The 13,444-nt window shown below is 34.6% G+C and overlaps 1 protein-coding gene across 1 annotated transcript; it reads left to right on the top strand.

Annotated features, from left to right (window-relative positions):
• Positions 1-63: 63 nt before the first annotated feature.
• LeuRS (Leucyl-tRNA synthetase) lies at positions 64-7,637 on the top strand. The gene is made up of 9 exons (XM_008194478.3): positions 64-186; positions 237-662; positions 711-1,117; positions 1,172-1,397; positions 3,235-4,526; positions 6,261-6,534; positions 6,593-6,847; positions 6,892-7,336; positions 7,384-7,637. Exons 1-9 carry the CDS (start codon positions 184-186, stop codon positions 7,587-7,589), a joined length of 3,534 nt encoding a protein of 1,177 aa, XP_008192700.2. The 5' UTR covers positions 64-183; the 3' UTR covers positions 7,590-7,637.
• The last annotated feature ends 5,807 nt before the right edge of the window (positions 7,638-13,444 follow it).

Genomic DNA, 13,444 nt, shown 5'->3' on the forward strand with positions numbered 1-13,444 from the left:
CAGTTTTTACAACGTCTAGCATAAATTCTGATTAACGCGATAAAGTAGAAATTATCAATTGTGCCGACGATTGCATCATTTTTTATGGCTTTACCTGGCAAAAAGTGAGGTTAACTCGCCCATGTGTTATGTCAACGTGTTCGTTCAGTGATTTTTTAATTTAAACAAAAAAAGAAGCTAAAAATGGTAATTGTAACACACAGTAGATTAACAATCGTTTAATGATAATTCTATAGACTGCAGTTGAGCGAAAGGGCACGTTCAAGGTAGAATATCTACAAAAAATCGAGCGTGAGGTTCAGGACAGATGGAAGAAAGAGAAATTGCACGAAATCGACGCGCCCAAACAGCCCCGAAAATCAGAAGATGATAAGTTTTTGTGCACTTTCCCATTTCCATACATGAACGGCCGTTTACACCTTGGCCATACGTTCTCTCTATCAAAGGCTGAATTTTCCGTCAGGTATCACAAACTGAAGGGGAAAAATGCGTTGTTTCCCTTCGGTTTTCACTGCACCGGAATGCCGATTAAAGCATGTGCTGATAAATTAAAACGCGAGATGGAAATGTTCGGGTACCCCCCTAAATTCCCAGTCGAGGAAGAAATAAAAGTTGAGGAGAATGATGACGTTGTTATTAAAGATAAGAGTAAAGGAAAAAAGGTAAATCGTTGCTAATTCACGCCAAATAATTGACACTTTCTTAATTAGAGCAAAGCAGTGGCTAAAGCGGGCGCTGCCAAATACCAGTGGCAGATTATGTACAGTTTAGGGCTCCAGGACGAGGAAATAAAAAAATTTGCGGACGCTGATTACTGGCTGGATTATTTCCCGCCCCTTGCCGTCCAGGACTTGGACCGATTTGGGGTTTACGTCGACTGGAGACGCACCTTCATAACCACCGACGTGAACCCCTTTTTCGATTCCTTCGTCCGTTGGCAATACATTCGTTTGAAAGAACGCAACAAAATTAAATTCGGTAAACGTTACACGATTTATTCACCTCGCGATGGCCAGCCGTGTATGGACCATGATAGGTCCACCGGCGAAGGGGTGGGTCCCCAGGAGTATACTTTAATTAAAATGAAGTTATTACCTCCATATCCGGCGAAATTGAGGTACAACAACTCGTAAAAATAGAGAGTAGCTTTATTATGCTTTTTAATTTGCAGTAAACTCGCCAATAAACCGGTTTATCTAGTAGCGGCGACTTTAAGGCCCGAGACAATGTACGGACAGACTAATTGTTGGGTCAGGCCTGATATGAAATATGCCGCAGTTGCGGTCAAATCTGGCGAAATTTTTATTTGCACCGAGCGCTCAGCTCGGAATATGAGCTATCAAGGGTTTACGGAGGTTGATGGGAAATTTGAGATTGTTGCGCATTTGGTGGGACAGGTAACTTTCGATTTTTTAAATTTTTTCCTACAGTTTAGGTTTAATCTAATTTTTTTGTGAGTTCTCTAAGATCCTAATAGTAAATTAAGTAAAATGAAAAATTATTAAATGGAAAAAAGTTGGTGGTGAGTGTCAGCCATTTGTAATTTGTAAATTCATTGGCACTTCTTAGATATTTTTTGAAGAGTAAATATACACTCATTGAGTATACGAGACATATGGTGGTTTTTCTTTACTTAAATAAAGTGAAAATCACTAATACCGCTTACTTTCGTCCCAAAATGACATGAGATAAGTCAAAATTCCCCCTTTTAGGCATATATAACTGAATATTTCTGCCGTGCTAAGCAAGAACGTCGTAACTGACTTTTTTGTCAAATTTGAGATAACACAAAATCTGAGATCAATAGTGCAATAACTTTGATTCTAAATAACTTTAATAGATATTATCCAGAAATTAATAAGACGAAATACGTAAATAAAATTAACGTATGTGGGGTTTGTGCAATATTACTTAGCAAGAAAGTCGTAACTATAAAATGTATATGAAACCCACTCATTAATGAATCAAAAATTGTATATTTTCTAAAATTAATCAAAAACATTAGGTACCAAGTTTGGTTGATTACCAAGTCGAATTACAATTAAAAAAACAAAAAAAAGTGTATGACTTTGACGATTTTGTCAATTCGGTTGGAAGGACGGGTACAAGAACTAAAATTAAACAAATGAAAATTGAAAACTTTTTCAGATGGCAAGACTACAATTCACAGTACAAATTGATCAAAATTATTAATCGACCTTACCTAAGCGACATGGTTAACCTTACGTTTGAACGAGGAAAAAAAACCATGAAATATAAATGCAGTTTTGATAATGGCTTTATAGAGTTAAATTTTCTAACATCAATAACATCATATTCAAAAAACCCACTCAAAAACACACAACAAATGGCATAGATACAGAAAGAAAACAGGAACTCTTAAAAAAATTTAAAAATATTCTACCAGAAAACCGATTGATTTTTTGGCAAAATTTGCTTTTATTTCAAAAGTAGCGTACGCTAGGTGTAATTTCTTGGGTACATTTTTTTATAAATTTCCTGTTGTTATGTATTATTTCATTTGTTTAAAGCCGTTAATAAATATTTTTGTAGTTACGACTTTTTTACTTAGTTACTTTTACTTAATTAAAAAAATAAATAAAAATTTAACGTCGTATGTGGAATAACAGCGATTTGGCAAAATAATGGATATAATTGCATACATATTTCCTTTTTACAAATAAATTGTTAGGTTGACTTCAACATTCCATGTTACTAGCATTTAAAATAACAGTGCACTCTGAAAATGTAGAAAACAAGACATAACTCAAGATTCATATAAAATCAGTTATGACGTTTTTGCTTAGCACGGCAGATTTTGTTTTGGAACAGAAGCTTATCTGAACTATACTTAATTAAAAAAATAATAACTGATCTTAATCTCCTTCGTTTTTGAGCGTTTCTGAAATTGATTTCAGTCCTTTTGGCACAAACACACTTATTTTTACAACATAGAAGAACTAAAGGACGCTATGAAACAAATGACATTTACGCATTTCGTCAAGCATACCACATTTGATTGGTTGGTTTGACAATGAAGTTGAAGGCGGTCTATTTGAAATTATTATTTCCACCTAACAATAGTTGCTATTTTCACGTACACTATAATTTGTTCCCAATAATAACTAATACATCGGCGTTTTTTTCTGAATTTGCATTGAAAATACGTTTACGTGAGAATGACTGTTGCCAATTAAGCTAACAATAACTGTTTTTATTCATTTTTTCAACCAGGATCTTCTGGGTTGTGCCCTCAAAGCGCCCTTGACCCACTATGACAAAATTTACGCCTTACCCATGCTTACCATCAAAGAGGATAAAGGTACAGGAGTTGTGACAAGTGTCCCTTCTGATTCTCCCGACGATTACGCTGCGCTAGTCGATTTGAAAAAGAAGCACCCTTTTAGGGAGAAATACGGGATTAAAGACGAAATGGTTCTACCATTTGAGCCCGTTCCCATAGTTGAAGTACCCGATTTTGGTAAACTTTCGGCCGTAACCGTGTACGAAAAATTGAAAATTCAGAGTCAAAATGACCGAGAAAAGCTGCTCGAGGCCAAAGAAATGGTCTACTTGAAGGGTTTTTATGACGGGGTGATGATCGTGGGCGAATTTAAGGGTAAAAAAATCCAAGACATAAAAAAATCGCTTCAGAAGGTGTTGATTGATAAAAACGAAGCGGTTATTTATTACGAACCCGAGAAAAGTATAATTTCGAGATCGGGGGACGAGTGCGTTGTTGCTTTGTGTGACCAGTGGTTCCTTGATTACGGGGAAGAGGCCTGGAAGAAATTGGCACATAAAGTGCTAGATCAGATGAATACGTACCATGAGGAAGTCCGGAGGAACTTCATTGGGTGTCTGGATTGGCTCCGTGAGCACGCCTGTTCCAGAACCTATGGACTTGGTTCCAAATTACCATGGGATGAACAATGGTTAATCGAATCCTTGTCTGACTCTACCATCTACAACGCCTACTACTCCGTCGCTCATTTGCTCCAAGGCAATTCGTTCCGTGGTAATAAACCCAACTCTCTTGGTATCAAACCGGAGCAGATGACTCCCGAAGTTTGGGATTACATCTTCTTCAAAAATGCTCCATTCCCGGCGAATTCTGGGATTAAGAAAGAATCTCTCGATTTGATGAAACACGAGTTTAATTATTGGTATCCTGTTGATGTGAGAGTGTCTGGAAAGGATTTGGTACAGAACCATCTGACCTATTTTATTTACAATCATTGTGCGATTTGGCCTGAAGAGGAGGATAAGTGGCCAAGAGGTGTGCGAGCTAATGGTCATCTTTTACTCAATTCAGCGAAAATGTCCAAGTCTGACGGTAATTTCTTGACTTTGAGTGAAGCTGTGGAGAAGTTTAGCGCAGATGGGACGAGACTGTGTCTCGCTGATGCCGGGGATTCGATTGAAGATGCGAATTTTGTTGAAAGTATGGCAGATGCAGGGATTTTGAGGCTGTACACGTTTATTGAATGGGTGAAGGAGATCTTGGAAAATAAAGGACAATTGAGGTAAGTTTTTGGAAAGCAGGTCTCTTGCTAAATTAAATATGAAATAAAATTGTTCTTTAATTTTTTTAACTTTTATTAAACTACCTTTGTAGTCTGCTTTATAAACTGATTGAAAAGAGTTAAGGATATTATTTGCATTTTGAGTTTTTTTAAGGGTAATAACACTGATAACTCATAATTATTGATGGAGGGTTAAACCGTTGCAACTCTAAACGATAGAGAAAAAAATTCATAGAAAAACATTTACAGAGAAGATTTTATTTTGCTAATCATTGGCGTTTCCTTAGGGTAATACAATTAAAAATGTTACATGCTCAGCGAAATAAACTCTTCACCACAGAATATAGAAAGAATTCTAGTAAAGCATTGGTATTATTTTTTTTAAATTGAACATAGGATTAATAGCGTTGTGTGATGTTCAGTAAAATAAAAACCTCAGAGTAAGTTTCTAGAAAGCTCCTTTAAATTTAAATTCTTTGTTAAAAGTTAGCGCGAATTGCAGTTTGGTCACGTGATCAGTTAATCACGCATTTAATTGCAGATTAAATTAAAGACGCTTTTATAAACCGGGGGCTCTCTCAACAACGGACACTGATGAGGAACTTTTAATTGTCCGTTGTGGAGGGGTGTCCGCTAATGGGAGGTGGAAATTTTAATACAGATTTTGTTATGTTTTAAAAAAATGTCCGTTGTGAAGAGACATCATCCAAAATCATCTGTTGAAAGATTTTCTTTTCAATAGTACAAAAAAAATATCAAAAATTTATCTGAAACAATAAAAAACAACTCGTCCATAAAGTAAGACATTAGAATGTGGGCAAAATAATTCTAAGTTAGCTTTTAATTCTGGTTTAATTCAAACCAAATTGGATTACTACAAATAGTATATAATCTCGAAATATTAACTGTGATCTCTGAATCATAATTAACATTAGTAAACTGTTGTACAAAGCATGAAATTTATTAAAAAAAAACAACTCCTGGATTTTGATTTTACTCTGTTTTATTAAACCTTTGCTGCACTGAATTACATCTGTCTTTTCTCCCAGTTGAAAAAAGTCAAGTATGAATTACTTACAATTTATACTCTTTCTGAAATACACTATACAATTTCTAAATTACAATTAACATTCTCATTCCAAATTCATTAATCTGAAATACGATTAAAATTTTTTGAAATATGTAGTACTTCTATTAACTGATTTCAATTACAAGTGATGTTTTCTTAAATAAAATTAATTTCTAGAAAATAAAAGCCCATTCAATTTAGAATTATTTTGTAAATTGTACCGTTTTCGGTTGAAATAGTAACATGTGAACAGACATAGTCGACATCATCACAAACATCGCAGTGTTTAATAAAAAAAACCTTTTTAAAAAACAATGTACCCACTCGTAAAATATGGAGCAACGTATTTTTAATGCTTAATCTACGGTTTAAATATTTGCACTAAAACGATGCTTAAATGGCGTTTTGAGCAAAAATCCATACGTTTATTTGAATTTGGGGCTAGCGACATTTAAATTTTGTTTGTTTTAATGATACGAAAAATATTTAAAATTTAAATTACAAGGAATTGTATAAAAATTCTGAAAAAATTCACAGGCATAGGTAAAAATGAAAAGTAAGTAATAGCAAACTCGAAATTCTCTGCGAGTATTCGTTTTTGCGATATATTAAAAATAGACCCTGTACTTTTCGACTTTTTGTTACGTTGCGATGTGCCTGTGCAGGACTGGCCCCGCAACGACGTTCAACGACGAAGTATTCCAGAGCGAAATCAACCTGAAAATCAAAGAGACGGACGAATTCTACGGCAAAATGCTGTTTAAAGAGGCCCTCAGGAGCGGTTTTTTCGAACTTCAATCCGTCAGAGACAAATACAGGGAATTGTGTTTGGAGGGAATGCACGCGGAGTTGATCGTTCGTTTCATCGAAGTTCAGGCAATACTCCTCGCTCCCATCTGCCCGCACGTGTCCGAACAAGTTTGGAAATTACTGGGAAAAGTAACTCTAATCTCGTATAAACCTTCCGGTGGTAATAATCCAATAATTTCGCTCGCAGAAAAGCAGTATCTTCAAAGCGACGTGGCCTCAAGTCGGACAAATCGACGAGATCAAAATTAAATCGTCGGAATATCTCATGGAAACCGCTCATTCGTTCCGGGTGCATCTCAAAACTTATCTTCAGGGAATCAGGACTAAGGCCAACCCCAACCCGGCGCCCGTTCCTAAGCCAGACGTGCTAAATATTTGGGTGGCCAAGACCTTCCCCGCATGGCAGAGCTGCATTCTTACCACGCTGAAAAACCACTACGAGGTGGGGATATCGGTCTGGTTATTTATATTTTGCGTGTTTTTTAGAAAAGCAAGGAATTTCCGGACAATAAAGTCCTGGCCATGGAATTCGGCTCAAAGCCCGAGCTGAAGAAATACATGAAGCGTGTAATGCCTTTCGTTCAAGCGACTCGCGAAAAAGTCGAACAGCTCGGTCCTAAGGCACTGGCGTTGACTCTCGAGTTCAACGAGGCCGAAGTACTGACTAATAACAGCGTTTATTTGGCGAATACTTTAAACGTCGACGAAGTCGTAGTGAAATTTACGGACGATGAAGCAGCCGATGAAAAAATGAAGGAGTGTTGTCCGGGCTCGCCCTTTGTGCAGTTCTCGAGCAAACCGGGAGTGAAAGTCGAGTTTGTTAATCCCGTTCCCAACTCGGGATTCTTCTCGCAAGTGCTGGTCATCAGCGAGGGGGACACGTACGCGAAAATAGTGCAGAAATTGGCCAGGGAAATCAAAGGGATTAAAAGTAATTTTTGCTCTTGGTTGATTCGGTTTTTCATTTTTCTTTAATAGGCGCGCAGTCTATCCAGCTTTGGAGATTCCAAGACCCGGTTTTGGGGCCTAGAAAAATCCCAACTTTCCAGGAACCCACCAAGGATAAGGTGTTGATAAAATCCGACAGTATTTTCAAAGTCAACGTTCAAGAGAAGAAGGTTTCAGTTGTTTCGGGATCAAACGTGTCCGAAGTCGGACAGTCAGTTATTTATTTGGTAGTTTAGCTACTTTTATAATTTAACTTATTTGGAAATAAAAACTTGGTTACGCAATTCTGATTGTGTCTTTATCCTGATATTTATAAATAATCCGCAGGCCAGTAAACCATCAGTTAGTATACCAGTTTAGTTTCATTTATTGCCGAATATTTTTTTTCCTCCTGGAATGCAAACATTGAAATCGCGGGATCAAAAATTTAGTAGGTATTTGCAAAATTTTATTTGTCGTATTTTTTATATTTTCAAAAGTTTCTAATAATAAGAAGTATGAGTATTTCTCTCTTTACTTTAGCCATTTTAAAGAAATGTCAAACAAGACCCTTAAAAATTCAAACATTAAAAAAATATGAAAAATTTATAGATACACAATATATCGCGAGAAAGAGCATTAAATTTTGGCTGGATTTTTATTCTTTAATTCGTTTTTTTTTTAATTATTTGCTGCCAAAAATTTTTTTATCTTCAAAAAAAATACATTTTTACGAAATTCGTTTGATAATAATTTTATTTAATAATTAATAACCATCTAATTTAACAGTGTAAATTGTAAAGGAGTAAAACATTGTTAAAGGAAGCTACGAGGATCATCTGCACTTAAATTGTTTCATGATTTTGTAGCACAAATTTGGCTCTGGTATTACTAGAATTCGAAAGCCCATTCAATTTTGTCTCTTGTAATTTTTTGTAAACTTTAAAACTTCGAGTAAAATAAAAAATGCAGTAGATATCAGTACAGACAGGCAGTATTTAAAAGAAACGTATTCAGAAAAAAATATATATGGATCAGCTTATTTTTAATGCTTAAAACACGTTTCAAAATTGAGTTACAATACAAAGGTATGTGAAACATCCTGTAAAAGCTTAGCTCAAAATCATCGCTATTAAAAGCTACATCGAAAAAATTCAAAAAATATAGGGTGTTTTATTTTTTACTTTATTTAAATACATATTTTAACATTAAATTTACTAGAGTAATAGATTTTACTAACTCCTTGGCACCTAGTATATTAGAGTCCTGCGACCTTATCAACATCTAAAAAAATCTAATTAAATAAAAATTCTTTGTATTTTACGGGCCTGACTGTACTTTAGAAAGGGTACAAATTAAATGCACAGTGTTTTATTTAAACGACAAGTATTTTTGTTGAAAAAAAATGATAAATGCAAAGTAAAAATAATTAATGCACACTAAAATTAGTAATAAATGCTCAAAGAAAATGATAGATACACAGTAAAAATAATAAATGCACAGCAAATAAAACTCAAAATTCAAAAAATGGAGAGTCTGAAATTACATTTCGAGTTCTATGTTTTGGAATTTTAATTTTAATAAAATACTGCGTGCTTTACTTTTCATTAAAACTTTTTATTGTGCAAAATATTGTATTACATAAATCACTTCTAGTTTTTTACTGTGTAAAATTAATTAAATAGTGATCATTTATTGTTTTATACTGATCAAAATCGGATTTATTACTGGTCGCTTTGTTACTACCCTATTAGAAAAGTATCTTCCGTATTTTTTTTGGTAATTTTTCACGTACAGACAAAGATATTAATTAAAAAAGTAATTTTCGATCAAAAAGTCAGATTTTGAATTTTATACTAAACGTAATACTAAAATATTACGTGTTTTCACTTCAGATAATTGTTTACGAAATTAGCAAAAAAAGCGAATGTGATTTTTAACTTAGATTTTACTTATAAAAAGGAGATTCCGAGGCAAACCTAAAATCTGCCCTCAATTAATCGATAAACTAGTGGTTAAAATTCTCCCCTAATTAAGCTCAAAACCACCACTAACAAAACCTCGTAATATTAATTACGTAGTATAAACGTCAATGGAATACATTTAAATGATTTCGGGTAATCACGGGATAAAAGGGTTAAAAAAAGACAAAGGAAAGGTTTGTTTTTAATTATTTGGAGCGAATTCTTTATTGGATAAGCTTTTTTAACGAAGTTTTGTTTTCACTTCTGGTAAAAAAAGCTGTTAATCCTCACACCGGTTGATCCGAGTAATAGGTTCCGTGTGAAAATTAAATGATTTAATTAATTTTTTTTGAAAAATTAAAACACCGAGGCCCTTATTATAATTTCACCGCAACATTATTCATAACATCCGTGTCTCTTTCGTTTAAATAAAGCAGATAATAATACCATATAACACCTATATTTATTTGAGCCGGTCATAATTATTTTTTGTTTTATTTAATTAACTTAAAATTTGTCAGCTTTTCAGTAAAGACTAAACGTGTTTCCACCACTATTCAACTCAAATTTCGATCTCTCTGTTTAGTATTTTATGACTGCACAGAATGGCATTTGTTTGATGTTCGATTAAACACTACCTGATAATAATAGCACGCCGGCGGCGGCGGCGTCTCTGCTCCACGTTAATAAATTACGATCTTCACCTGAGTTTTTATTATTTTAATTAATTTCGAAATAAGTTTGCATCCATTAAGTGTAGTGTTTCATTACTGCGTCTCTTTGAGGGTTATTATGGAGCGTCACGCGAGTCTTACCATGGTTAGGGGTAGTGTTGTATTTATATTAATTACTCTGGGGATGGGTGCGTTCCCGAGTTGTCCGCTTTTAGATGTCATTAAGCCAGTGGTTATTTACAGAACGGGTTCACAATAGAAATTTTAATACGAAGTCGAGTTGAAATGGTTATGTAGATTTTACTAAATTCAAGTTGCACTCCTGGATGAAATAATAATACGATCGCTTTACTAACGTTTGAGAGTGAACCCTCTTGCGACTACAAGGGCGACTTCCTTTGTTCCGCTTAATTCACGTTTTTATTTTATTTTCCACTTGTATTGAGATAACTGTCATGTTCGGCGGTGGGCAAAAATTATTTACCCTGTTTATTACCGGCTACACGAGCTGTATTAAGGTTTAAACAAATTAACATTTAGTACACAATAGACCGTCTACATTGTTTGTTTTGGCCCAAAATTCTGCTCACTCACCGTGAACTCGGTGAAAAAATCAATTAAATCGGATTATTTCCACACATAATTTTCTTCATACCTATATGAAAGTTTTATGTCGACACTAAAATCTCTCATAACGATTATTGAAGCGACAGAAATAATGGTTCTTGCAATAACTGATGAGCACTTTGGAAGTTTTAGTGGCACTCAAGAATCACTATTGAAAAAAACAATTACAACCGCTTTAATATCTACCTAACTGAAACTTTCCTATTCACTATTCAGCACAAGCGGACTAATTAGTGCTTGCTAATTCACTCGACTAATTTACAGCGAGACGGGGCATCTGAGGCCTTTGGGACAATGGTGGTCAGTTGTGATGGTTTATTGATTAAAAGTGATTGATTTGCTTATTTTATAAACTTGAGCTGTAAAATTTTACTCGCACGTGTTATCAAAGTGCGAACTCTGTCATATTGTGATAACGATACAGTTATTGTTACTGCAACGTACCAATAGAAATGCGGATTTGCATTTTTATTGCAGGGGAAACTGTCGCAGCTTATAAAAATGGATTTCTGTAGTAGTGTTATTTGACGCAATTCTGTCTTAAAGCATAATAGTTTTTCCAATTTAATTTCGACTTGGAGCAAAATATGTGCACGTTATTATTGTAAAGAACTTATCAAGAGTCGAGCAAACGATGTCAACAACTCTCAAAGCTCGATGTAAATTTGCATTTTAAAACTTACTTTATGGCATTATTATGTTCACTAAAGGATGAAACGTCATTTGACGGCGAAATTATAAATTAGGTAGTTTGTTAGTGCGAGAGGAATTGCGCGACTCCTTGCAGGATTATTTTTCAGTTCTCAAAATAGAAAAATTAGGTAAATGAAATGTCATAATAGGAGTCGAACGGTGTAAATTATGGATTGAATGAAAAACTGAACCGTTCAAGTACATTAAAAATTCAATTTCGAAAAATAACGTGGGGCCATTAATAACGCGTAGGAGTGAAGCGCGAAATAAATCAATTGCCATTATGCCGGTTAAATTCGCACATTAAAACGAACATCCATCTTTTCAGCGAACAGATCGAGTTGCTTACACGCTGGAATCGTCGAAATGCCCTCCATGTCCTCATTTGAATAGCATAATTTGATCTCCGCGAAGAAAGAATTCCATTAGTGTTAATAGGAGTTTTTATCACACTAGTTCTGGTGTCGGGAATGACACCTAATGCAATTGCATAAATAACCGACTTTTCTTTAATGGGTTAACTTTTAATTAACGCGCTTATTGCGGGAGATTTTCAACCAAGGGCGAGTCAACACGTCGTGAAAATCTTATTTAACACATAAATTGAAAGAAGGCGAAAAATTCTCCTGGTGGACTCGCTTACGGATAATTTTCTCAAGTACTTGAATTAATTAAACGGGGCTCAACGCGCGCCAATTAACAAGAATTTCCATTATTGTATTATCGAGGGCTCTTTCCAACTCTTTTAGACATTAACGTGATTATTTACTCCAGCACTGCCAAAAAAAATCTAATTATACAGGGTGCTCAAAAACTGGCGCACCAATTCAGTGGTAAGTTATTGAGAAGCAAGTGCAGATTACGGGAAAAATGTTGAAAAAATTCCTAAAGTCATATTTTAAAAAATCTGGAGCTACAAACTTAATGTGTAAACTTCTTTAGTTTTCATTATTTTTTTATGTTTTTATGTTTCATACCAGGTAATCGTTCCGTAACAAAACGACGAATAATTATTTTTAAATTTTCTATCAGGCTTTAGCAGTTTTTTTAATTTAAAAAAATTAAAATTCATCAAAAAAATCACAATATGTAGATGTGCCAACACTGGGAATTATTTCCTAGGAAACCGTTTCAAAAATAATTTATTTTTATTGTTGCTCAAATTCTATTGAGATCATGACTGTTAGACAACGTTGCCACATATCATTTACCTAAAATTAGTTATTTATCAATAACTTTAATACAAAGAATTTTTTTACTATTTTTACCTTTATATGTAACCAGTTCTCTACCACACACCATTGAGTTAGTGCGCCAGTTTTTGAGCACGCTGTATTGTTGCCTACAAGAATTTTGACTCAGTGTAGATTTAATACTCTCTAATTCTAATTTCCCAACGTTAATTGTAATAACACAAAGGTACTTACTTTTACAGACAGAATCACAGAAATGCATTACTTCAGAGAATTATAAATGCATCATACGTCATGCTTAAAATTAACAGTAGTAGCAAATTCGCTAAATATTTAGCATTTATTAGACATCTAATTAATGGCACGAGCAGAACAAGCTGAATTCTGTAGTTTACTTCCGGTACTGGAAAACTAATGTTTTGTTCAGGAAGTGCGTTAATTTATTGCAAAATTGTTTGCGGTTCGTACAATCTAAGTATTTTATGTCCACAATTTTCATGCCAAGGGGGTGAATTAAAAGATTAGTAGTTAATGTGCATTTGTAGGTAGCGCTGAAAGGTTTCCTCCAAGTCGTATGCATCTGAAATTATCTTTCTCCAAACTTGCCTGAGCCTTACCTATTCAAATGTTTTGAAAGCCTTGAAAGATTTATCAGACATTTCCAGATTGGAGTAAAGTAGCTCTGGATTACTTTGCAAGTAATCAATGTAGTGTAAGGCCTGAAATAAGTATTGAATGTTATGTCATTCTCGAATAATGCGGTAAGCTTTAGGAAATAGCAAGATAATGCGGAGCATTCTTTCGTGAGTCGGGCGCAATTTTCTAGTCCAGGTGAAATGGAATATATAGGAAATTCAGCAAAGGCACTTGTTGTGAGCCGGAGACCTGGGCCTTTGAATAAATAAGAACACTGGAATATTAATAGGGCCATCTTGCACCGGCTGAAAGATTTGCACTCGTC

This window comes from Tribolium castaneum, chromosome 9 (assembly GCF_031307605.1).
Source record: "Tribolium castaneum strain GA2 chromosome 9, icTriCast1.1, whole genome shotgun sequence".
In the NCBI taxonomy this organism is placed as follows: Eukaryota; Metazoa; Arthropoda; class Insecta; order Coleoptera; family Tenebrionidae; genus Tribolium; species Tribolium castaneum.

Excerpts from the sequence above, each read along its gene's own strand:
- LeuRS (XM_008194478.3), top strand. Across the intron at positions 663-710 it reads ATAAGAGTAAAGGAAAAAAG|AGCAAAGCAGTGGCTAAAGC; the intron begins GTAAATCGTTGC and ends TTTCTTAATTAG. Across the intron at positions 1,398-3,234 it reads TTGCGCATTTGGTGGGACAG|GATCTTCTGGGTTGTGCCCT; the intron begins GTAACTTTCGAT and ends TTTTTCAACCAG.